The sequence below is a fragment of the Myotis lucifugus genome, unplaced genomic scaffold, assembly GCF_000147115.1.
Source record: "Myotis lucifugus unplaced genomic scaffold, Myoluc2.0 scaffold_16, whole genome shotgun sequence".
NCBI classification, from domain to species: Eukaryota; Metazoa; Chordata; class Mammalia; order Chiroptera; family Vespertilionidae; genus Myotis; species Myotis lucifugus.
This window is the reverse complement of record NW_005871064.1, coordinates 13,313,362-13,336,808: the sequence shown is the minus strand read 5'-3', so window position 1 is coordinate 13,336,808 and position 23,447 is coordinate 13,313,362. Positions and strand designations below refer to the sequence as shown.

General features: G+C 45.8%; 1 protein-coding gene across 3 annotated transcripts in view; it reads left to right on the top strand.

Moving 5' to 3' along the window:
- The window catches only part of ZHX3 (zinc fingers and homeoboxes 3), a 123,093-nt gene extending 102,510 nt beyond the window's left edge, over positions 1-20,583 (top strand). Inside the window, exons 3-4 of one of the 3 annotated variants that reach the window (XM_023750883.1) lie at positions 9,588-12,368; positions 14,505-20,583. In XM_023750883.1, coding sequence (XP_023606651.1) covers positions 9,735-12,368; positions 14,505-14,534 — 2,664 coding nt within the window. In that variant the 5' untranslated portion in view covers positions 9,588-9,734 and the 3' untranslated portion in view covers positions 14,535-20,583. The other 2 variants (XM_006085182.3, XM_014452596.2) reach the window with 2 other exon arrangements.
- The last annotated feature ends 2,864 nt before the right edge of the window (positions 20,584-23,447 follow it).

Sequence of the window (23,447 nt, the reverse complement as noted above, 5' to 3'; positions counted from 1 at the left end):
GCCTTGGCATCTATGGGTATATCAGGACCCCTCTCCTACCTCTTTGGTTCATGTCATACTGAAACCTCCCACCGCTAAATGAGCAATCACACCCATTTCATTTGCTGGCCACCTAATTTGTACTGTTAATTTTATTTATTCAAACAATATAGAAGGCATAAAGTTAAAAAAAACATACAGAGATATTGAAAAAAATTTATAGTGAACATCCATCTACTCACCACCTAGATTTTACCATTAACATCTTACAACTTAATGGCATTTTTATTGTGATTATAATTGTACTGAATTTAGAGATTAATCTAGAGAGAACTGACATTCATATAATTCTGAATTTTACCTCTAGGAATATGCTATGACTCTCCATTTATTTAGGTCTTTTTGTTCTTACTAAAGTTTTATAGTTACTAGTATTGTCCTATAGATTTTACACATGTCTTAAAAGGTTTATTTTGAGATCTTTTCCAGATTTGGTTGTTAATATGAATGCTGCCCCCCAATCCCATTTCCTTCTGTAATTGATTATTTTTTTGGCATAAGAGAAAGTTAATGTATATTACAAATGTACCTCATTATCTTTTTAAAAAAATATATTTTATTGATTTTTTTACAGAGAGGGAGAGGGATAGTTAGAAACATCGATGTGAGAAACATCCATCAGCTGCCTCCTGCACACTCCCCACTGGGGATGTGCCCACAACCAAGGTACATGCCCTTGACCAAAATCAAACCTGGGACCCTTCAGTCCGCAGGCCGACGCTCTAGCCACTGAGCCAAACCGGTTAAGGCTGTACCTCATTATCTTACTCAGTTCTTTTATTATAATAGGTTTTCAGGAGATAATCTCCACATTTGCAAATAACACTGGTTTATCTCACCTTTCTTTTTATGTCTATTCCTCATATTTATTTTTTTGTGTCATGTTTTACTGTCTAGGATCCCATTATAATGTTAAATAATGATAGTGGGAATCCTTATCTTCTTCCTGACTTGAATGTGTCACTATTAGGTACAATGTTTGCTATGATTTCTGATAGAGATTCTTTATCTAAGGATGTTGTTTTCTTTTTCCCTTCATTTACTTCATTTGCTAAATTTTTTCAAGAATGAGAATTTAGACTTAACAACACCAATGAACAATTGGGCCTTATGACATATACAGACCATTCCACTCAATAGCATCTTTTCCTCAAGTGCTCATGGGACAGTCTCTAAGACAGATCACATGGTAGGACACAAAACGAGTCTTAACAAATTGGAATTATACCAATTATCTTTTCCAACCACAGTTGAACAAAACTAGAAATTAATAGCAAAAGGAAAACTGGAAAATTCTCAAATATGTGGAAATAAAACAATACACTCTTGAACAACAGTGGGTCAAGGAGAAATCAGAAAACATCTTGAAAAGAAAAGAAAAAATAAAGAAAAACCCCACAACATTCCAAAACTTATGGGTATAGCAAAAGCAGTAGTAAGAAGTACATTTATAGCAGTAAATGTCTACATTTTAAAAAGAAAATATATCTCAAATAAGAAACCTAGCTTTATACCTCAAGGAACTAGAAAAAGAAGAAAAAACTAAATTCCAACTTAGCAGAAGAAAGATATAATAAAGATCAGAGCAAAAATATGCAAAATAGTCATGAGGATGTAAAGTACAGCATAGGGCAGTGATGGCGAACCTTTTGAGCTCGGCTGTCAGCATTTTGAAAAACCCTAACTTAACTCTGGTGCCGTGTCACATATAGAAATTTTTTGATATTTGCAACCATAGTAAAACAAAGACTTATATTTTTGATATTTATTTTATATATTTAAATGCCATTTAACAAAGAAAAATCAACCAAAAAAATGAGTTCGCTTGTCACCTCTGACACGCGTGTCACCGGTTCGCCATCACTGGCATAGGGAATATAGTCAATGATATTGTAATAACTGTGTATGGTTCCAGGTGAGTACTGGAAATATCAGGGGGAACACTTTGTAAAGTATGCGATTGTCTAACCACTGTACTGTATACCTGAAACTAATATAAAATAATATTGAATGTAAACTGTAATTGAAAAGTAAAATAAAAAAGTAGAGAATAAGAAAACAATAGAAAAAGTAAACAAACAAGTTGGTTTTTTTTAAAAAGATCAATGAAATCTTAGCCAGGCTAAGAAAAAAGAGAGATCCACTAATAAAAGTAAGAAAAGAAAGAGGCAACAGTACAGTTAATACCACAAAAATAAAAAGGATTATAAAAGATTATTATGAACAGTTATACATCAACAAATTGGATAACCTAGAAGAAATGGATAAATTCCTGGAAACATACAACCTACCAAGACTGAATCATGAAGAAATAAAAATCTGACCAGACATGTAAATAGTAAAGTGATTGAATCAATAATAAAAAAAATCTCCCAACAAAGAAAAACTCAGGACCTGATGGCTTCACTGGAAATTTCTAACAAACATTTAAAGAATTAACACCAAATCTTCTCAAATGCTTCCAAAATTTAAAAAGGAAGAACACTTTCAAATTTATTTTATGAGGTCAGCATTATCCTAATACCAAAACGAGACAAAGATACTATAAGAAAAGAAAACTATAGACCAAATATCCCTCATGAAAATTGATACAAAAAATGCTCAACAGCCAGAACCGGTTTGGCTCAGTGGATAGAGCGTCGGCCTGCGGACTGAAAGGTCCCAGGTTCGATTCCGGTCAAGGGTATGTACCTGGGTTGCGGGCACGTCCCCAGTAGGAGGTGTGCAGGAGGCAGCTGATTGATGTTTCTCTCTCATCGATGTTTCTAACTCTCTATCTCTCTCCCTTCCTCTCTGTAAAAAATCAATAAAATATAGAGAAAAAAAATGCTCAACAAAATACTAGCAAATTGAATTCAACAACACATTAAAAGGATTATATATCATGACCAAGTGAAATTATCCCTGGAATGCAAGGATGATTCAACAAATGAAAATCAATCAATGTAATATAAAACAGCAGATTAGCAGAATGAAGGACAAAAACCATATGATTGTCTCAATTGATGCAGAAAGAGCACTTGATAAAATTAAACATTCTTTCATGATGAGAACACTCAACAAACTAGGAATATAAGGTATTATCAAAATATAATGAAGGCCATATAGGAAAAACCCACAGCTAATATGCCTAATTGTGAAAAACTGAAAGCTTTTCCTCTATGATCAGGAACAAGGCAAGGATGCCTATTTTCACCACTTCTATTCAACATACTACTGGAAGTCTTAGGAGAGCAATTATTAAAGAAGAAGAAAGGGGAAGAACTGTGGTGGTAGCTGCACCTGGCTTTGTGTGTCTCTAGCTGCTGGAGGAAGATGTTGGTAATTTGTGCACTTAGCTCTGTTTAGAACAGAGTTAAAGGCATCATTCATTGTCTTCTTTAGGATTTCACTTAGCGGTCTAACAGGCAGTTTGGTGTGTTTTTTAAACACTTGAAAAAAGGTCAGAGTTACCAGATTTTTCACATATAACTTGGTGATTATCAACGTGTTGTAAAGAAAACTTGTTTGGATTTAAACATTTATTAAGACAGTATAGGAAAAACAATTATTGCAAATGGTCAATTAGATTTTAATTTCTAAATAGTATTTTATTATTAAAAATATTAAAATTATATGTTGAGTAGGGGTAGGGAATAACATGAGGTGGGGAATGGCAAGTAAATTAAGCATTTTTGATCCTGTAATCATGATACCATGACAATGAAAGGAATTGACAAACTCCTGCCAGAGGGAAATGTTTTTAATTAAAGCTTAAAGAATCAAAGGAGAAATATCTCCATTTGTTTAAAAGAAAAGCCTACAAATTTGTTTCCTTTAAGCTTAATTATTATACTTGGAGAATCAGTTAAATATCCTAAACAGAATTTTATTTATAATTTGGATTGTCAATTTGCATTTTGCTGCTGATCTATGATCAACCATTTTAACTTTCATTCATCTTCAGGGATGTTTAAAAAGGAATCTAGCCCTAACCGGTTTGGCTCAGTGGATTGAGCGTTGGTCTGTGGACTGAAGGGTCCCAGGTTCGATTCTGGTCAAGGGCATGTACCTTGGTTGCGGGCACATCCCCAGTTGGGGGTGTGCAGGAAGCAGCTGATCAATGTTTTGCTCTCATCGATGTTTCTAACTCTCTATCCCTCTCCCTTCCTCTCTGTAAAAAAACCAATAAAATATATATATTTTTAAAAATAATCTATAATAATAAAAGCGTAATATGCTAATAAGACTGGATAGCAGAATGACCTTCCGGATGTTCTTCCGGACAAACTTCTGGACGAACTTCCAGACGAACTTCCGGACCCAAGCCCCTTGCATGAATTTCGTGCATTGGGCCTCTAGTACATTTATATGCTTACATAATTGCAAAGTAAATCAACTATAAAAAAGAAAGAAAATTATTTCTGTTCACAAGATGAACTGATCATATATGTAGAAGACCCTAAAAATTCCACACCAAAAAAAAAAAAAAACTGTAAGAAAAAAGAATTCAATAACATTGCAGGACACAAAATCAACACACAAAAATATTTTTTTTTCTACATGTTAACAGTGAAAAATCCAAAAAGGAAAATGATCTCATTTACAATAGCATCAAAAAGAATAAAATATTTAAGGATAAATTTAATCAAGGAGTCAAAAGACTTGTATGAAAAAAACTACAAAACAGTGCTGAAAATTTAAAGAAGACACAAATAGACATCTCATGTTCATGAATTGGAAAACTTAGTATTGTTAAGATGTCCATATTATTCAAAGCTATCTACAGATTCAATGTAATCCCTATCAAAATCCCATTGGCATTTCTTTTTGCAGAAGTAGAAAAAAAAATCCTAAAATTCATGTGGAATCTCAAAGGACCCTGAAAAGAAAAGAAAAAAATCTTCTGAAAGAAAAATAAAGCTGGGGACCTCACATCCTGATTTCAAAATATACAAGGGTGGGTAAAAGTGGGTTTACAGTTCTTATGGAATATAATACAATAAATAACTGTTTCCTATACTCACAACTGTAAACCTACTTTTGCCAACCCTGTATTACAAAGGTACAGTGATCAAAACTGTATGATACACACCTGGCCGGCGTGGCTCATTGGTTGAGTGTCGCTCTATGAACCAGGAGGTCATGGTTCAATTCCAAGTCAGGGCACATGCCCTGGTTGCGGGCTTGAGTCCCAGTGGCAACCAATCAGTGATTCTCTCTCATCATTGATGTTTCCATCTCTCCCACTCCCTTCTTCTCTGAAATCAATAAAAATATTTTTTTTTACCAGGTGTACCGGTTAATGCATATTTTTTCAATAGATGGAGTTACACATATGTTGATATATATGCGATTTGATATGGATGCTATTTTGTTGTATTGACAGCAAGCTTCAAAACGTCATATGTCAAATTTTGTGAAGGTGTTAATATCATAGATATTTTTACACTTAAAAATGTCGAATTTCATGCCCCCAAAAAAGGGCATTTGTGGGAAGTTTTAATTCATTACTTTATTTTGAAGAAAAAGTTATCATATACTTTGGGAAGCTTATGGTGAACATGCTGCATCTCAAGATACTTGGGAATGCTGGTTTAAATGCTTTAAAAGTGATGATTTCGATGTGAAAGACAAAGAACGTCCAGGTCAACTGCAAAAATTTGAAGACCAACAATTACAAGCATTATTGGATGAAGATGCTTGTCAAACTCAAAAACAACTTGCAGAAAGATTAAACATTGCTCAGCAAACAATTTCTGATCATTTACAAGCACTGGGAAAGATTTTAAAGGAAGGAAAATGGGTGCCACATCAACTGAACAAAAGACAAATGGAAAACCGTAAAGTCATCAGTAAAATGTTGCTTCAATGGCACCAAAGAAAGTCTTTTTTGTATCGAATTGTGACTGGCGATGAAAAGTGGATTTATTTTGAGAATCACAAATGCACAAAATCATGGGTTGATCCAGGTCAACCATCAACATCGACTGCAAGGCCAAATCGCTTTGGAAAGAAGACAATACTCTGCATTGTGGTATATTATGAGCTCCTAAAACCAGGTGAATCCATTAATACTAATCGCTACTGACAACAAATAATCAATTTGAACCACGCTTTGATCGTGAAATGACCAGAATGTGCCAGAAGACATGGCAAAGTAATTTTGCTTCATGATAACGCACCATCACACACTTCAAAACCAGTTAAAGACATGTTAAAAGATCTTGCCTGGGAAGTATTAACCCACCCGCAGATTTCACCAGACCTTGCTCCTTCAGATTACGTTCCAATCAATGGCACATGCACTTTCTGAGCAGCACTTCGAAATGAATGAAGAAGTGGAAAATTGGGTCTCTGAATGGTCTGCCTCAAAACAAGAAAAGTTCTATTGGGACGGTATCCACAAATTACCTGAAAGATGGGGGAAATGTGTAGCTAGCGATGGACATTACTTTGAATAAAGCACTTTTGATGTTTCTCTTGAAATTATCGTGTTTTCTTTGATTACAAAATCCGATTATTAACCGGTACACCTGGTAAAAAACTGTATGACACTGGTATAAAAGATATCCATAGACTCACTTCAACCAATACATTGAGTCTAATGAACTCTTTCATATATAGTCAAATGATCTTCAGCAGGCTGCCAAGGCTACACAAAGGAGAAACGACAGTAGCTTCAATAAATGGTGCTGGAAAACTGGATATCCACATACAAAAGAATGAGGTTGGACCATTACCTTACACCATATACAAAAATTAACTCAAAGACCTAAACCAGTGATTTTCAACCTTTTTCATCTCATGGCATGTGTAAACTAATTACTAAAACTATGTGGCACTAACAAAAAATATATTTTCCGCCTCACAAAAAATAGGCATTATATTGACTCATTCACACCAGTTGACTATTGTTGTGTTGGCATTTTTTTAAATTTGGCAATCTAAGGAAAAGAGATCAGTGCCCCTGATTAAATAGTCAAGTACTGCACACCAGTGTGCCATGGCACACCATTTGAAAATCACTGACCTAAACATAAGACTTGAAGCTTATAAAACTGCTAAGAAAACAGCAACAACAACAACAAACAGGGCAGCCCTAACCGGTTTGGCTCAGTGGATAGAGTGTCGGCCTGCAGACTGAAGGGTCCCAGGTTCGATTCCGGTCAAGGGCATGTACCTTGTTTGTGGGCACATCCCCAGTAGGAGGTGTGCAGGAGGCAGCTGATTGATGTTTCTCTCTCATCGATGTTTCTAACTATCCCTCTCCCTTCCTCTCTGTAAAAAAAAAAAAAAATTCAATAAAAATATATTTTAAAAAATATATATGTGAGCCCTAGCTAGTTTGGCTCAGTGGATAGAGCCTTGGCCGGTGGATTGAAGGGTCCTGGGTTCAATTCCAGTCAAGGACACATACCTCGGTTGCGGGCTTGATCCCTGGCCCTGGTCAGGGCCCATGCAGGAAGCAACCAATCGGTGTTTCTGTCTCTTCCCTTCCCTTCCACTCTCTCTGAAGATCAATGGAAAAATATCCTCGGATGAGAATTTTAAAAAATTGTTTTTAAATGTGTGAAATATTTGCACTAGATGGAAGGATATACAAAATTATATGTGGTTTTATTTTCTTAAATTTCATTTAATACTGATATTTTATCCTTACAATTAAAAATTAAGTATAAAAAAATTTGTGCATGATATTTCAAATTGGTGGGGAAATGGTGACCAGTGATTAGATCCTGGGTGTATGTTTATCCTTATCTCACACTAACTATTTTTTAATAGTAATTATTTTTTATTATGATCATAGCATTAGACTTACAAACAGAAAAATAGTTTGTTGTGTTTATTCACTAAGAATATAAATAGAGATATTTTAAGTTTCTTTACACTTTTATATCAAATCCAAACACTGATGATAACATGCTTTTGGTATTAAAATTATTATTATTTTAATCATTGCTAGCATTATCATTTGCTGAAAGAAAGATAATGATGATTATAGTGATACTAGAGGCTCGGTGTACAAAAATTTGTGCACTGGCAGGGGAGGGGGGTGGGGGGTGTCCCTCAGCCCCACTTGTGCCCTCTCACAGTCTGGGACCCCTCGGGAGATAACCACCTGCTGGTTTAGGCCCACTCCCCGGGTGGCAGATGGCAGGCCCGATCCCTCGGTGCCTGCCCCGCCTCCCCGGGTCTTGCACACGGCAGGGCCGATCCGGGGGTTGGGGCACCGCCCCGGGCGGGTCACACACGGAACGCCTGGGCGGGCCGGCCGATCGCTGCTGCACCGCCTGGCCGCCCTGGGTCGGGTCGCACACGGACGCCTGCCACCCTGGGTCACAGATAGCAGGCCCAGATGATGGCAGGGCAGGCGGGATGGCGCTGTCCTGCCCTGCCTGCAGTATGCAAATTAGCCGCCACCTTTGTTGGCGGTTAATTTGCATATCACACTGATTAGCCAATGGGAGGCGTAGCGAAGGTATGGTCAATTACCATGTTTGTCTATTATTAGATAGGATTATGTTAATGATAGAAATCACAAAAACACTTTCTCAGACAACTAATTGATGTTTCACTCTCACATCGATGTTTCTCTCTCTTTCCTTCTTTATTCTTCTCTCTCTAAAATCAATAAAAGCATGTCCTCAGTGGAGGATTTAAAAAGAAAGAGTTATTATAATAATTACTTTACATGTAAACAAATCAATCACCCCAGCTTTTGAAATAAATTTCAAATGGATCAAAGATTTAAGAGTTTGTATTTTTAAGGTAGGCATTGAAAGAAATAAAAATGAAACAAGCACAATACAATGTCATGTGTAGTTTGTGCACTCTAGGTGAGGCCACACTTTAAATTGCTGCACCCAGAAAGAGAATGTGCAGCTGGCGGGGCCACAGACTGGGTCTGTGGATCCCCTGACCCTATGGCCTTTGGCTTCACCAGTGGCAGTGGTCTCGGGTAGAGCCAGTAATTGTGAGGTGATCCCTCTTCTGTTGCCTGGAGTGTGTTTGATAGGGCAGCAGGCAGGGACAGGGCACAGAGAGAGGCCCGGCTCCAACACCCCCCTCCAGCTGACTTGGCCTTGGCCTGGCTTGGGCGAGGCAGAGGCGTCATCTTGTTCTCATATGTGGGAAGGCTATGAAAAGAAAAACCCTGGTTGGCCCAAACATTTAAACAAGAACTACACTGGGATCTTTTGTTCTCACTCAGACGTGGTCAGAATGAATTTGGAGGTTCAAAAGAGGATTATTTAATTGTTGTCATTTTTGTTTTTGAATCTGAGTTACTTAATGCATGGATGCAGAGGGAAATACAAAACAGAAACACATGTCTGAAGTCTATCAAGTGGGATGGGAACATCCCCAGGTCATTCTTCAGGGCACCATTTTGTTAGCCTTTGGGGGGCTCCTGACTCCAAGTTGACATCCAAGCTGCTGCTGAACTTCCCGCTGGCTTCCCCCAGTGGCAGGAGTGATAGAAGTCAAGCAGTGGAGTGTGTCTGGGCATCTGAGAAACAGACAGAGCTTCAGAGATCTTAATCATTTTTTTTTTTATTCCTCCTCAGGTTTAATAGGGAAAACTTGCTTTCTGCAAACAACTGAAAAAGCTGCCTTTGGAAACTCTCTGGCCCTCATGCAGCAGCTGGAACTTGTACTGTGAGGCCTTGACAGGACAAGCTGTCCCCAAGCCATCACCCGGAGCGGTTGTCGCCATGGCCAGCAAGCGGAAATCCACCACCCCATGCATGATTCCCGTGAAGACCGTGGTGCTGCAGGAAGCCAGTGCAGAGGCCCAGCCCGCCGAGGCTCTGCCCGAAGGACCCCCACCGGACCTGCCCCCAGAAGCGCCTGCCACCAGCAGCGAGGTCGCCCAGGCCTCCAGCAATACCGACAGCGCTGCGCTGGCCAACGGCCATCAGAGCACTTTGGATGGCTATTTGTATTCCTGTAAATACTGTGATTTCAGATCCCAGGACATAGCCCAGTTTGTGGGACACATGAACTCCAAGCACACAGACTTTAATAAAGACCCGACCTTTGTATGCACTGAGTGCAGTTTTCTGGCAAAAACTCCTGAGGGGCTTTCTCTGCACAATGCCAAGTGCCACTCGGGGGAAGCCAGCTTTCTGTGGAATGTGGCCAAGCCAGACAATCATGTGGTCGTGGAGCAGAGCGTCCCTGAGAGCACCAGCACTCCTGACCCGCTGGGCGAGCCCAGCACTGACGGGACCGATGGACAAGCCGAAATCATCATCACCAAAACTCCAATCATGAAGATAATGAAAGGCAAAGCTGAAGCCAAAAAAATTCATACGCTCAAGGAAAACGCCCCCAGTCAACCTGTTGGTGAGACCTTACCAAACCCACCAGCTGGGGAAACAGAGGCAAAAGAAGAGGACCACTCCTTTGTCAATGGGGCGGTTCCAGTCAGCCAGGCACCCACCAACCCCGCCAAGCCTCCCCATACGACCAATGGGCCCCTGCTGGGGACAGTGCCAGTTCTGCCAGCTGGTATAGCACAGTTTCTCTCTCTCCAGCAGCAGCCCCCAGCACATGCCCAGCACCACACCCACCAGCCACTGCCCACCTCCAAGTCCCTTCCCAAAGTGATGATCCCCTTGAGCAGCATTCCAACATACAATGCGGCCATGGACTCCAACAGCTTCTTGAAGAACTCTTTCCACAAGTTCCCCTACCCAACCAAAGCTGAGCTCTGCTATTTGACTGTGGTTACCAAGTATCCAGAAGAACAGCTCAAGATCTGGTTCACAGCCCAAAGGCTGAAACAAGGGATCAGTTGGTCCCCCGAAGAGATCGAGGACGCCCGGAAAAAGATGTTCAATACAGTCATTCAGTCTGTCCCTCAGCCCACAATCACCGTTCTGAATACTCCTCTGGTTGCCAATGCTGGCAACGTCCAGCATCTCATCCAGGCTGCCCTCCCAGGTCATGTTGTGGGACAGCCGGAGGGCACAGCAGGGGGACTTCTGGTCACTCAGCCACTGATGGCCAATGGGTTGCAGGCACCGAGTTCATCTCTCCCTCTAGCAGTAACATCTATCCCCAAGCAGCCAACTGTTGCGCCCATTAACACTGTGTGTTCAAACACGACATCAGCAGTGAAGGTGGTCAATGCAGCCCAGTCATTGCTCACAGCATGCCCGAGCATCACTTCCCAAGCCTTCCTTGATGCCAGCATCTACAAAAATAAGAAATCTCATGAACAGCTGTCAGCTCTGAAAGGCAGCTTCTGTCGGAACCAGTTCCCGGGACAGAGTGAAGTTGAGCATCTGACCAAAGTGACCGGCCTAAGTACCAGGGAGGTGAGGAAATGGTTCAGTGACCGGAGGTACCACTGCCGGAATCTGAAGGGCTCCCGGGTCATGATGCCCGGGGATCCCAGCTCCATCATCATTGACTCTGTGCCAGAGGTGCCCTTCCCCCCAGTGTCCAAGGCCCCTGATGTGACCTGCATCCCAACAGCAGTCACCCTGGCCGCCCACCCTTCTGCCAAACGACAGTCCTGGCACCAGACCCCTGACTTCACACCAACCAAATACAAGGAGCGAGCCCCTGAGCAACTCCGAGCCCTGGAGAGCAGTTTTGCACAAAACCCCCTTCCTCTCGACGAGGAACTGGACCGCCTGAGGACTGAAACCAAAATGACCCGAAGAGAGATCGACAGCTGGTTTTCTGAGAGACGGAAAAAGGTGACCACCGAGGGGACCACCAAGGCCGATGGGAGTGCCTGTCAGGAGGAGGAGGAGGCCGCTGAGGATGAGGGGGGAGCAGAGGAGGCGGCCGGTGACCTGAGGGTCCCTGGGGAGAATGGCTCCCCAGAAGTGCCCAGCAGCCACACCTTGGCTGAACGCAAAGTCAGCCCCATCAAGATCAACCTGAAGAACCTGCGGGTCACTGAAGCCAATGGCAAGAGCGAGCTACCCGGGCTGGGCGCCTGTGACCCTGAAGACGATGGGTCAAACAAGCTGGCCCTGCAGCCACCTGGCAAGGTGAGCTGCAAAAAGACAGCACAGCAGCGGCACCTGCTGCGCCAGCTCTTTGTGCAGACGCAGTGGCCGAGCACCCAGGACTACGACTCCATCATGGCCCAGACAGGCCTGCCACGGCCAGAGGTGGTGCGTTGGTTCGGCGACAGCAGGTACGCTCTGAAGAACGGCCAGCTCAAGTGGTACGAAGACTACAAGCGGGGCAACTTCCCACCAGGGTTACTGGTCATCACCCCTGGCAACCGGGAGCTGCTGCAAGACTATTACGTGACACACAAGATGCTGTATGAGGAGGACCTGCAGAGCCTCTGCGACAAGACCCAGATGAGCTCCCAGCAGGTCAAGCAGTGGTTTGCTGAGAAAATGGGCGAGGAGACCCGGGCAGTGGCAGACACAGGCAGCGAGGACCAGGGCCCTGGTGACCCTGCAGCAGTGCACAAAGGGCTGGGCGATACCTATTCAGAGGTGTCTGAAAACAGTGAGTCGTGGGAGCCCAGTGCCCCTGAGGCCAGCTCAGAGCCCTGTGACATACCGAGTCCCCAGGCTGGTCGTCAGCTGGGTAAGGAGCCCATAGCAGTCATGGCTGTCCTCCGTGGGTATGGGGAGGGGGCACCCATGGGTGGGCACTGGATTTACTGCATGGGAGCATCTGCTATTTCAAAGGTTGCCCAGCTGCTTCGGGGTAACTGGCAGCAGACATCTTCAGAACATAAGATGATAAAGGGTTGAGAGTTGTTTATTTCATTTTATGTTTCTTAAAAACTTGTGCAGGGGCAGGAACATAGTGAACCTACAAAGGTCCAAACTTTTCTAGTCATTTCTTAGCTAAAGAAAGTCTTTAATTATCTTTAGATACATGGTGAAGTTTTTTAATAATGAAAATCCTATAATTTTCTCTTTAATTGTTCTTCCTGATGTGGAAGTAATGGAAACTCATCTTCCCTCTTAGATGTATATGGAATCAAATGCTGGGTCATGGTATTAGTATTTGACAGGAAACTCTGCAAGAGTATTTTATTTAAGACAGGTTTTATTGATTTCAGAGAGGAAGGGAGAGGGAGGGAGAGAGAGAAACATCAATGATGAGAGAGAATCATTGATTGGCTGCTTCCTGCACACCCCTTACTGAGGATCAAGCCCACAACCTGGGCCTGTACCCTGATTGGGAATCGAACCTCGACCTCCTGGTTCATAGGTTGATGCTCAACCACTGAGCATGTTGGCCAGGTGAGAAGTTAAGTAATTTTTAAAGTTACACAGCATGTGCCCTTGATCAGAATTGAACCCAGGACCCTTCAGTCCGCAGGCCGGCACTCTGTCCACTGAGCCAAACCAGCTAGGGCTAAGACAGGTTTCTTGAAGCTACAGACAAGTCACACTGGCTGTCAGTATGGGGTGTTGATTTTCCAAGGCCTCTCCTCCCCTCCGTCTCCTCATAGAGGCCCCTCACTGTGAGGGAGGGCCTCCCAGGGAGCGTTGTGGGCATCAAGGACAGGTCTAGCTTCACAGGACTGGTTGCCTTGGCCTCATCTCCCGCACTGGGCTTGCCCCTGGGGAATGCCCACCTGGGCTTTGGCTTCACCAACAAAACAGCATAGATAGCAGAGAACTAGAGCAAGCTATTTCTTTTGCTTTTTTAAATTAAAGTTTTACTAAATTATATTCTTGGGCAGCTGGAAATAGGGTGGTGGTTACACAACAGTGTAACTGTACTTAATGCCACTTAAAGTGATAGGATTTCTGTTATGTATATTTCACCACACTTTTGAAGAAAGCTAACCTGGAATTGGGATGAATGCGTTTGAATTGCAAGCATTTGCTCCCCTCAGCTATTAACTCCACCAGAAAGTGAAGTGCTGGTGTCCTGGGTGGGACAGAGCAGGAGCGGCGGGGGTGACCCTGCACCTGTGGCATCGTCCTCTTCTATCCAAGGCAGGTACCAGGTGCAGGAAGGGCTGTCTGTCTGCCCCTGGCTTCTCCCGGCCTTGTCAGCAGCCTTAAGGCAGGCTGCTTCTGAAAGCAGCAGGGATGACGGACCTCTCTGAACAACCCACGGACTTGGACTGTGGGGTTGGAAGTTAGAGATGAAGACATCAGTAAAATGCATGTCAGAGATTAGACCCAGCTGCTGTTACATTAGAAGAGTATGTTCTGGAGAGCCCGAAGGGAGCAGGCAGGACGAGGCGGCGGCCTGGGGAGCCGGCCGAGGGGATACATTGGTGGGCCTAGAGAAGACATCTCCTGCACCAGCTCCTAGGCCTGGGATTGGGCAGTGGTCCCTGCCAGATTTAGCCAGCATCCTGTCCTTAACCCCACAGGCCTTCTTCACATGCCCTCAGGCTGCAGAGGAGGGAGTGGCTAGCAGGAAGGCGTTGCTTATGGAATTAAGAAGTCACCAAAGCCAGTGATGCCGCCCTTGGGGGCTACACACGTGGCAGCTGACATGGAGGTGACAGGCATGTGCTTTCTCCTCAGAAACAGACTGAATTGAACCGATTACTGTGAAGGACTGGCCAGTCGGGGATGCTGCCTGCCACGTGGAAGGGCCCCACCCAACTCTCTGCTGACACATCCATTCCCATACCCGGCCTCTGGGCGCACAGAGCTTCTGGAACCTCACAGACAGCCCAGATCCCTCCTGTCACCTCCGGCCAGCCATCACCAAGCAAGAGGGAGAGCAGAGTTTCCGTCAGTTCTTCCACAATGTAGGACCTGTCCTTTGCCTTTCAGTGGATAAAGTAGTTCAGATTTCATAGTCATAGACACAGAATCCAATTTTTAACACAAGTCCGCCTATACACATTTAATGAAACATCGGATTATAAACACTTATTATTACATAGAAACTTTGTTAGCAAAGCAGTACATTGTCTTTTGCATCATCTCTGAAAATGTCCTGTGTCTGCTCTCTGGACATCGCTGGGGCCACATGTTCCCTCACCTTCCAGGTCAGGCAGGGGTGATCGCACACTCAGACCACATCTGGAGCCCGGGCCCCTTTGTGTTCCTCAAGGAAGGCAGCACCTTTGAGGTGCTCTCTGCTACCTTAGGTGGAGACCAGTAGAATCTCCTGCCGGCTCGCATGCCTGGCAGGATAATCAGTGCAGGACCTGCCGTTACTGCATTTAAGAAATGACTGGTTATGTGATTACCACTCTCTTAAGCTGTTGTAGTAATTCTGCTTTGTTCATGGAAGTTTGAATCATGGACCGTTACTTTTTAGTTTCCAGATCAACTAAAGAAATATTTGCTATTAAGCCTAATGTACTGACTATATGTCCGCATTAAAAAAAAAATCTAGACATGCCTAGAGAGAGAGGAAATTGAAAACAGAACCAGCAGTGGGGACAAAGCGACAGTGCATGGCCACCGCCTGTGTTCAGAGCCCTCGACCTCTCTCACTGCACAGCCCCCTGCGCTCTGGGAGGGGAGACCCACACCTGCCCGGGGTGAGAGGACGGATGGGATTATCAGAACTGGGGTGGCCTTTGGCACAATGACCTGCATGTGGGGGTTCCTGGCAGAACACCCAGAGTCCTCCTGGCCCCCATGCCAAGGGCCTGGCTGGTGTGCTGGGCACTCGCCCAGGGGTGCTGGGCATCACTGCACAGGTCCTTGCAGGGTTTATGGTGTTAAAGGTCTATATTTATATCTGCAGACTTGGAAACAAGATCTCTGTCTACATTAGCCTAACCATCGTGTTCTTTTTTATATTATTATTGAAAAAAATCACAGGAACAGATGCCTTTGAAGCATTGGGAAACTTGCTTACAACGCTGTATTGAATGGTAAACTCTGTCTCCCCAGGACTGGCTGCTTTAAGAGCAGCCACTACAGAGTGCGGCAGGCAAAAGAAGGGTCACTGCAGCACTGCTCACCTGGACACCACCTGCTTCCCAAAGCACTGGGACCTCCTGGGCACGCCCTCCTGGTCCAGGCTGGGCAAGCAGCACGAGGAGACCCCGGAGAGAGGGCAGGGGCTTTGGGCAAGAAATACTGGTGCTGGGTTAGGCATGGTCCTTCCTCCCCCCCACCCCTCCCCAGGAACTGGACCAGGCAGGCTCTTCACTGGCCTTCCAGGAGAGGGCTTGCCTTGCAAATCAGAAGTCCTTAGACCTTGTTCTTTGGAAGTGTCTTCTTCTGCCCTCTCTGTCCCAATAGGTACCACCCCTTATGTGTTTCAAACAGGTGGCTTGTGAGTATTTGGCAAGCTTTGCAGCCTATTGTTTTTTGTACACTTTCCATTTTGGAGGGTGAAGCTATTTAGCTCTAAAGCTCTCTTTACAGAATTGCCAAGAATGACGAGTTATTGCCTTCCTTCAGAGAACAGATGCCTGGAATTTTTCCTTTAGTGTTTATGTACATGCAGGTTAATTTATGTATACACATATACAGTATAAATACTCATTTGATGCTTTGCTCGTGAAATGGACATCTGACATGTACACTTGAGGAACTTGGTGGCACATGGGTGTTGGGAGAAGTAGCCTGTGTTGGATGGAATGCTGGTACATGGGGTGCAGTGGGCGGCCCAGCACGAAGCCATCTCCAAGTGTCTGAAACACACCCTGCCGGCATCACCCCCGGAACGTTGTCACACCGGCCAAAGGGGTGTGTCTGTAGAGAGGATATTCTTGGTTATTTGTATTCACATTTCATTTACAATCCAAATAGCAAGACAGAAAAAATAAAGTACATAGATGGACAAGTTCATGCAAGACAGAGAGAGCAACCCAACCTCAGCACCAACTCACCTTTAAGAGGTGGAAAAATTGGCATGTTTTCCTCACATTGTTGGCCCTGTCCACCCACCAGGGCCACACAAGGAATAACAAGACTGCCCAGGTTAGGGGCCAGAGTGAGCAGAGCGCCTCCCTCCAGTGCTCTTGGGCCGGAGTGGTTAGTGGGGTGTGGGCCTCACGCTTGAAAGAATAAAAGATCAAACATGATGGGGAGAGAGACGGGACATCAAGCAGGTGCCTAAAAGGATATTTCAGGTACCCAAGGCTTTGGTGCAGAACCGTAAACATAGCCAACTGGGCACAGAGAAATAGCCCAGAAATCAGGACTATACCCCAGTGCCGGGGGCACGTGGCCCTGCCACAAGACAGATCTTGGTGGTTTTGCACACGACTGAAGGGGGAGCTTCTGTGATGCCGCTACGGCAGAAGGCAGTCTGTGGGCTGCAGAGCTGAAGGTGGGGTGGGGTTAGTCTCTTGAGAGGAAGAGCCTGTTTTGTAAGGTGACTGATCTTTCCCTGGTCCTCTGCATGCACTTGGACTCGTCAGAGGCAGTCAAGTATTTCACTCTTTCTAGTTGCCCATGTCTTATCCATGTTTGGTTTATTATAATTTTTACAGTGAGGTTGTATATCCGGTTTTAAGAGGTGAAGCCAGACCATCACCTGATACAGGAAATCTGGATTTATGGTACATATAGTTTGCATATTTTGATTACTTGTTTGAGTCTTGAGGAGCATTTGGTTTGGGAGGAGGTTCCTTCTCCAGGAGTCGCGGGTTCCTGAACTAGAATGCCGAGTGGGGTGGTGGCCAGCACTGGGCTTCGGCAGACTCTGGGGCTTAGGGCTCCTTTCTTGGCCGAGTGACCTGCAGCTGTTGAGGTGGACCAAAGCGCCTCGACCGGAGGCCTCGCACCCTGCTCTTCAGAAACAAAAGGTGGGGGCTCAGCAGAGGGCTGGGTGGTGCCTTATAGGCTCCCACGTGTACTAATGGCCGTGGCCCAGCTGGCCATGGGAGGCTGTCCCCCCAGGGAGTTTCAGTGTGTCCTCCAGGCTGAGATGTGGCTCGGTCAGTGGTCCTGTGTCTCCTCCTCTGACTCGGACATCTGTGCCAGGCTGCCTTCCGTGCAGGTGCACTGCCCTTTCTGGTTGGGCCTCGCCTTGCTCTGCACATCCTCTCCCATGGCTTCCTGCTTGTGCTGCCCTCTTTGGGCCCTATTGCCTCGTCTTCCTTTCTCTTCTCGGACCAAAATTGGGGATTGGAGCAGCTTGTCAGTTCAGACACCACACCCAAGTGGATAAAGGCCCTCTGTGGGAGAGGAGAACAAGCCAAGAAGAAAAACTTAAATAAAACCAAACCTGGAGTTTGGGCTTTTCCTCAAGTATTCCCCCTTTTCCTTGCTCAGACTTCTCCTGGGGCAGGTTATCATTTGACTCACCTTTTGTGTGAAATTTAAATCTTTATGTATCCCACTGCTTTGCAAGGCTCAGTTGTGTTGGAGAAAAAAAATCCTCTAGATATGCAAGGTCTGCACAGCCAGCAGCCAGCCTGGGCCAGGAGGTGAGTAGGGTTCAGTTCTCCTCACTCCAGCCTGGAGCCCTCCCTCTGCAGGGACCTCTGATTCGGCTTCCTCCGCTGCCTGTCGCTAGCACAGGCCGCCTAGCCTCCTGCCCAGCCTTGGGGAGCACCTTCCTCAGCAAAGCTCCAGCACCTGAGAAAGGGAGTGTGGAGGCCCAGCCTTCTCTGCATAGTCCCCTCCCTGAGCGAGGCTTGTCTGAGGTGCCCGCCCTGCTGGCTTCTCTGGCCCATTTATGATGCTGAGCCCTGGGGCACCAGGGCTGAGGAGACTGCGGGCGACCTTGCAAAAAAGTGGTGGGTTTGGATTTGGGCCGAGTGACTGGATGCAGGTGGCTCTCGTGGGTGCTGCTTGGCTTGCTCCCCAGCTCAGCTGCAAGTCCAGAGGCTTACAGTTCGAATTCATTTCTGCTGGAATCTATGTGTCCCCAGTGCCGGTCACACTGGAACCGGGGGCTCACCCCAGTTCTCTCTGGGTTGACCCAGCATCTGCACGTAGCTGAGAGGAGCACAGACACAGAGCATTTAGTCCCAGAGAGTCTGCTTCTCTGGTTCTTTAGTCCTGAGCTCACTTGTCAAGACTGGCTGTTCTGTGACCTGCCTGCAAACCTGGCCTCTCCTTTGAGTGGGGCCCTAGTCCTTCATCAGACTGGAGACATGACAGTCTGGATCCCACAGGAACCAAGCATTCTACCTGCCCCCAAATCTGGAGCAGGAGTAGAGACCCAAAGTCTGGGATGGATGAGGTAGGCCCTGGTTACCATATGGACAGGGCAAGCACCTGCAACCTGGAGTTTAAAAATGAGATCTTTTAGTTTGCAGGACTGCAAGGATCCACAAAGAACATATAGTTCCTGCCTTGTTGCCGCCCCAAGGCTCACACAGCCCTCAGGACCTGGTCCTTGCTGCTGCTCAGGCCTGAGCCAGGCCCAGCGGAGGGAGGTGAGCACAGGGGCAGGCCCTAGGATGGGGCTGTGGTCCTCCCCTCTCTCCTGCTGTCCACTAGGGGCGGCTGGTAAGCCGGGCTTCCTGAGAGGGAGTGTTTACCTATTTTAGTGCCTCTTCCTTCAGGAGATGGCTCTGGTGGCGTGTGTGCACACGTGAGCACTTGAGTGTGTTAGTAGCTTCTCTTTGCTAATGCTTTATAACTCCTTTCCATGACGAGTGGAGGGTTTAAAAGTACTCAGTGTAGCTGGGGCTGCAGTGAACTCTCTGGGATGACACAGGCTGTTCAGTCACTGAACATAAAAAGCTGCAAGTGCTCCGTCTTCCCCACAGGGTACATGTTAATCCTGCAATTTGTGTTTAAAGAGAGAGAATGTCACTTGCCCCTGGCTCCTGCCCATACAGCTGTCTCATTCTTGCAGTTTACGGGAGCCCCAGGTTTCCCAGAGCCAGGAGGGGAGCCTGCCCCCGCCCTGCCCCCAGTAGGGAGCCAGCAGGGTCGGCCCTGCGCAGTGAAGCCGGCCAGTGCCAGGGGAGAGGTGAGCACCTGCGTCAGGAGGGCCAGACTGGGCCATAGTTTAAAAAGAGAAAATACGCCAACCTTCCCCTCTCCTGCCAGCCATTGTTCATTGAAAGTTCACTGCGCACAGTCTTTGTGGAACTCAGGGAGTTTGCCAAAGGCCTGCAGATTCCTTCCTCAAGGTCCTGATTCCAGGTTTTCTACTGTCGGGTAGATTCTGGACTCTGTACAAACCCTTTGTTCCAGAGGGCTGCTGAGAAGTGAGGAGGGGATGACTGTTGACCAGTTTGCTTTTGGTTCGCTTCTTGTCTCCCAGAGATGGCTGAAGAAGTGATCACCTTGGTGCTAAGAGGCAGCTGCCCTGTTTCTGTTTGTCCGGAGGCAGATTAAAACGTTACCAAACCATGTAGGAGGGGTCCCACGGCCTGCGGTGGCCACTGTGAGAGCGCAAACGGAGAGGGGCGCTTTGTCGCTTTGTCCTTTAGGCCTGGGTGGAACGGGATTCTGCCACAGGGGAATGTTTTTAACAGAGATTGTGACTTGCCTTTGGACCATGGCTGTGCCGAGGCGAGGCTGGCACTGGGCCGTCTCCAGGCTCACAAGGTCCCTGTAGGGATGCTGCTATTTCTAAGATGCAAATTGCACATTTCCTAGATTTTGTATCTGTGGATGTGGATAAGAGAAGGCAACAGGGAAAAACTGCTTGTACAATTTGAAATGGGCCGAAATGGTACTTCAAATCTTTCAATTGTTCCTAAATAAAAATTTAAATACATTTCACATCTGCTGACTTTTATTTTGTGGGGGAGTCAGGAAAAAAAAAAAGCTAAAAACACTTCACATCTGTGGATTCACTCTGTGGGCAAGGCCGGCTGTGAGCTTGGATGGACGCACTCAGAAGTTTCTCCTGCACTGCTCATGCTCGGCTTCTACGCGGCAGAAATCCGGCATTTTAGAAATTCCCAGATAGAGGCTGAATGGAGCTGGGAGTCATCAGGTATCTGGTGAGAGGGCACCCTGGGAGCTAGATCACACAGGTGTGGAACCTGAGGCCATTCAGCTGACCCCCAGGGTGGGTGCAGACTCAGGCAGTGGCTCGCTTGGGACACAACTGTGGATGGAATTGGGAGAGGTGGCCAGCAAGGGGTGGCTGTGGGTTTCCAGGCAGTGAACAAAACTCGACTGACATCTGGGCATGAGTGCTCTAGAGGTTATCAGAGAAGACCCAGTGAGGAGGGTCCTCAGACTGAGTCAGGGCTGGACTGTGTAACTGAAATGTGGAGGAAGCATGGCCTCATTTTGTTCCATGAGCTGGTTTGATGCGATAACCTGATGTGACTTATACTTTTTCCTCAACAGAACTGAAAGTTCGAGATGGGCTCAAGTGGAAAGACAAGTGAGTTTCTAGCCCCAGCCTTCAGGTGATGTTCAGGATGTGCATGGCCCCAGGTCCTTAACAATGCCAGTGTTCTCAGCAGGTCAGAAACGGCTCTTGCCTCCCCCCCAGGGCAGCCTTTAGAGCAAGGAGTTCTGACCCAAGTCCTGTGATCAAGCTGGGACAGTCTGACTGTGGAGGCGGTGCTGTGTGTGCATGTGACCATTGGGTGAGTCAAGGCCGGCCACTTGAACCGTCTACTTGTCCCTAGTCTGCCAGCCAGCCAGGAGCAGAGGACCCTGCAAAGGAACATCTTCTTGCCTTTGCCCTGGTACCACCGACTTCCTCTTCCTGCCCTGCTCTCAGCCCTGACCACGCATTCAGGTAACCTGGGGAGCTTTTGAAAAATACAGGCGAGGGTCCCCGAAACCAGTTTTTCAGAAGCTTCCCAGGTGATGCATGACTGTGGGTGGAAGGCTGCCAGCCAGCCCAAGCTGCGGGACTGCAGGGACATGGCCTGTGGGCACAGTGTAGGGAGACAGCTACCAACCCTGGGCTTGGAGAGTAAGACATTCCCTCCCAACTGAGGGTCTCCCCTCACCCCTATCCCTTGCTGGGCCTCTTGGGCCAACCAAGAACCATCAGGTCAGTCTGGAGGCATCTGAGCTGAGACTGATGTGTGAATGTGCCTGACTGGGGCTGTCCTGTCCCTTCCAGGAAGCAGGACCAGGAGGTTGCAGTGGGAGCAGAGGCAGTGCCGCAGGAGAGCCAGGGCCAGGCCGCCGCAGGGGTGCTCCAGAAAGGCTCGTGTTCAGGAACTGGAGGGACAGCACGATGGCAATTAAAGTGGCTGCCACCAGCAAGGATGACAGACGCCCCTAACCGCCAGCACAGACTCTTCCTTCACTGATGAGGAAAGCTCTCTCCTGTCCACTAGTATCTGGAGCCGGAAAACATGGATCAGGAGAGCCCAGGTTAAGTCCCACCCGCTACCACCTTTCCACCCCCCATTACAGTTTACATTCAATATTATTTTATAGTAGTTTCCAGTATACAGCATGGTGGCTAGACAATCCTATACTTTACAAAGTGGTCCTCCTGATAGTTCAAGTACCCACCGGGCACCGTACAGTTACTGACTATATCCTCTATGCTGTACTTTACATCCCTGTGCCTGTTTGGTGGCTACCAATTGGTACTTCTTCATCACTTCACCTCTTTTACCCAGTCCCCCAACTCCCCTCGCCTCTGGCAGCCATCAGTCCTTCTCTGTACCTATGAGTGTTTTTTGTTGGTTTATTTTGTTCATTAGACTCCACGAGTGAAATTATATGGTATTTACTCTGCCTGATTTATTTCCCTGAGCAGAATACTCTCCAGGTCCATCCATGCTGTCACAAAAGGTAAGATTTCATTCTTTTATTTTTTTGTCTGAGTCATATTCCATTGTGTAAATGTACCACTGCCTTTTAATCCACTCATCTACTGATGGGCACTTGGGCTGCTTCCAAAGCTTGGCTTTGTAAAAAGTACTGCAATGAACATAGGGGTGCATGTATTCTTTCCGAGTGTCTCAGGTTTCTTCGGATACATGCCCAGAAATGGAATCACTGTGTCATAAGGCAGTTCCATTTTGAATTTTTTGAGGAAACTCCATATTGCTTTCCACAGTGGCTACACCAGTCTGCATTCCCCACAACAGTGCACTAGGGTTCCCTTGTCTCCACATCCTCTCCAGCACTTGCTTATTGATGATAGCCATTCTGACAGGGGTGAGGTGATATCTTATTGTGGTTTTTAATTTGCATTTCTCTGAAAAGATGTTGAGCATCTTTTCATATGCCTATGGCCATCTGTATGTCCTCTTTAGAGAAGTGTCTATTTGGGTTCTCCGCCCATTTTTTAATTGAATTTTTAAAAAAGGTTGAGTTGTATGAGTTCCTTATAAATTTTGGATGTTAATTCCTTATCAGATGTATCATTGGTGACTATGTTCTACCACTCAGTGGATTGTCTTTTCATTTTGTTGATGGTTCCCTTTTGCTATGCAAAAACTTCTTAGTTTGATGTAGTCCCAATTTGTTTATTTTTCCTTTTGTTTCCTGTGGCAGAGGAGATATGTCAGAAAAAAATATTGCTAATGGAAATGTCAGATATTTTACTGCCTATGTTTTCTCTAGTTTTATGGTTTCAAGTTTTACATTTAAGTCTTTAATCCATTTGGAGTTTATTCTTGCATATAGTGTAAGAAGGCAGTCTAGTTT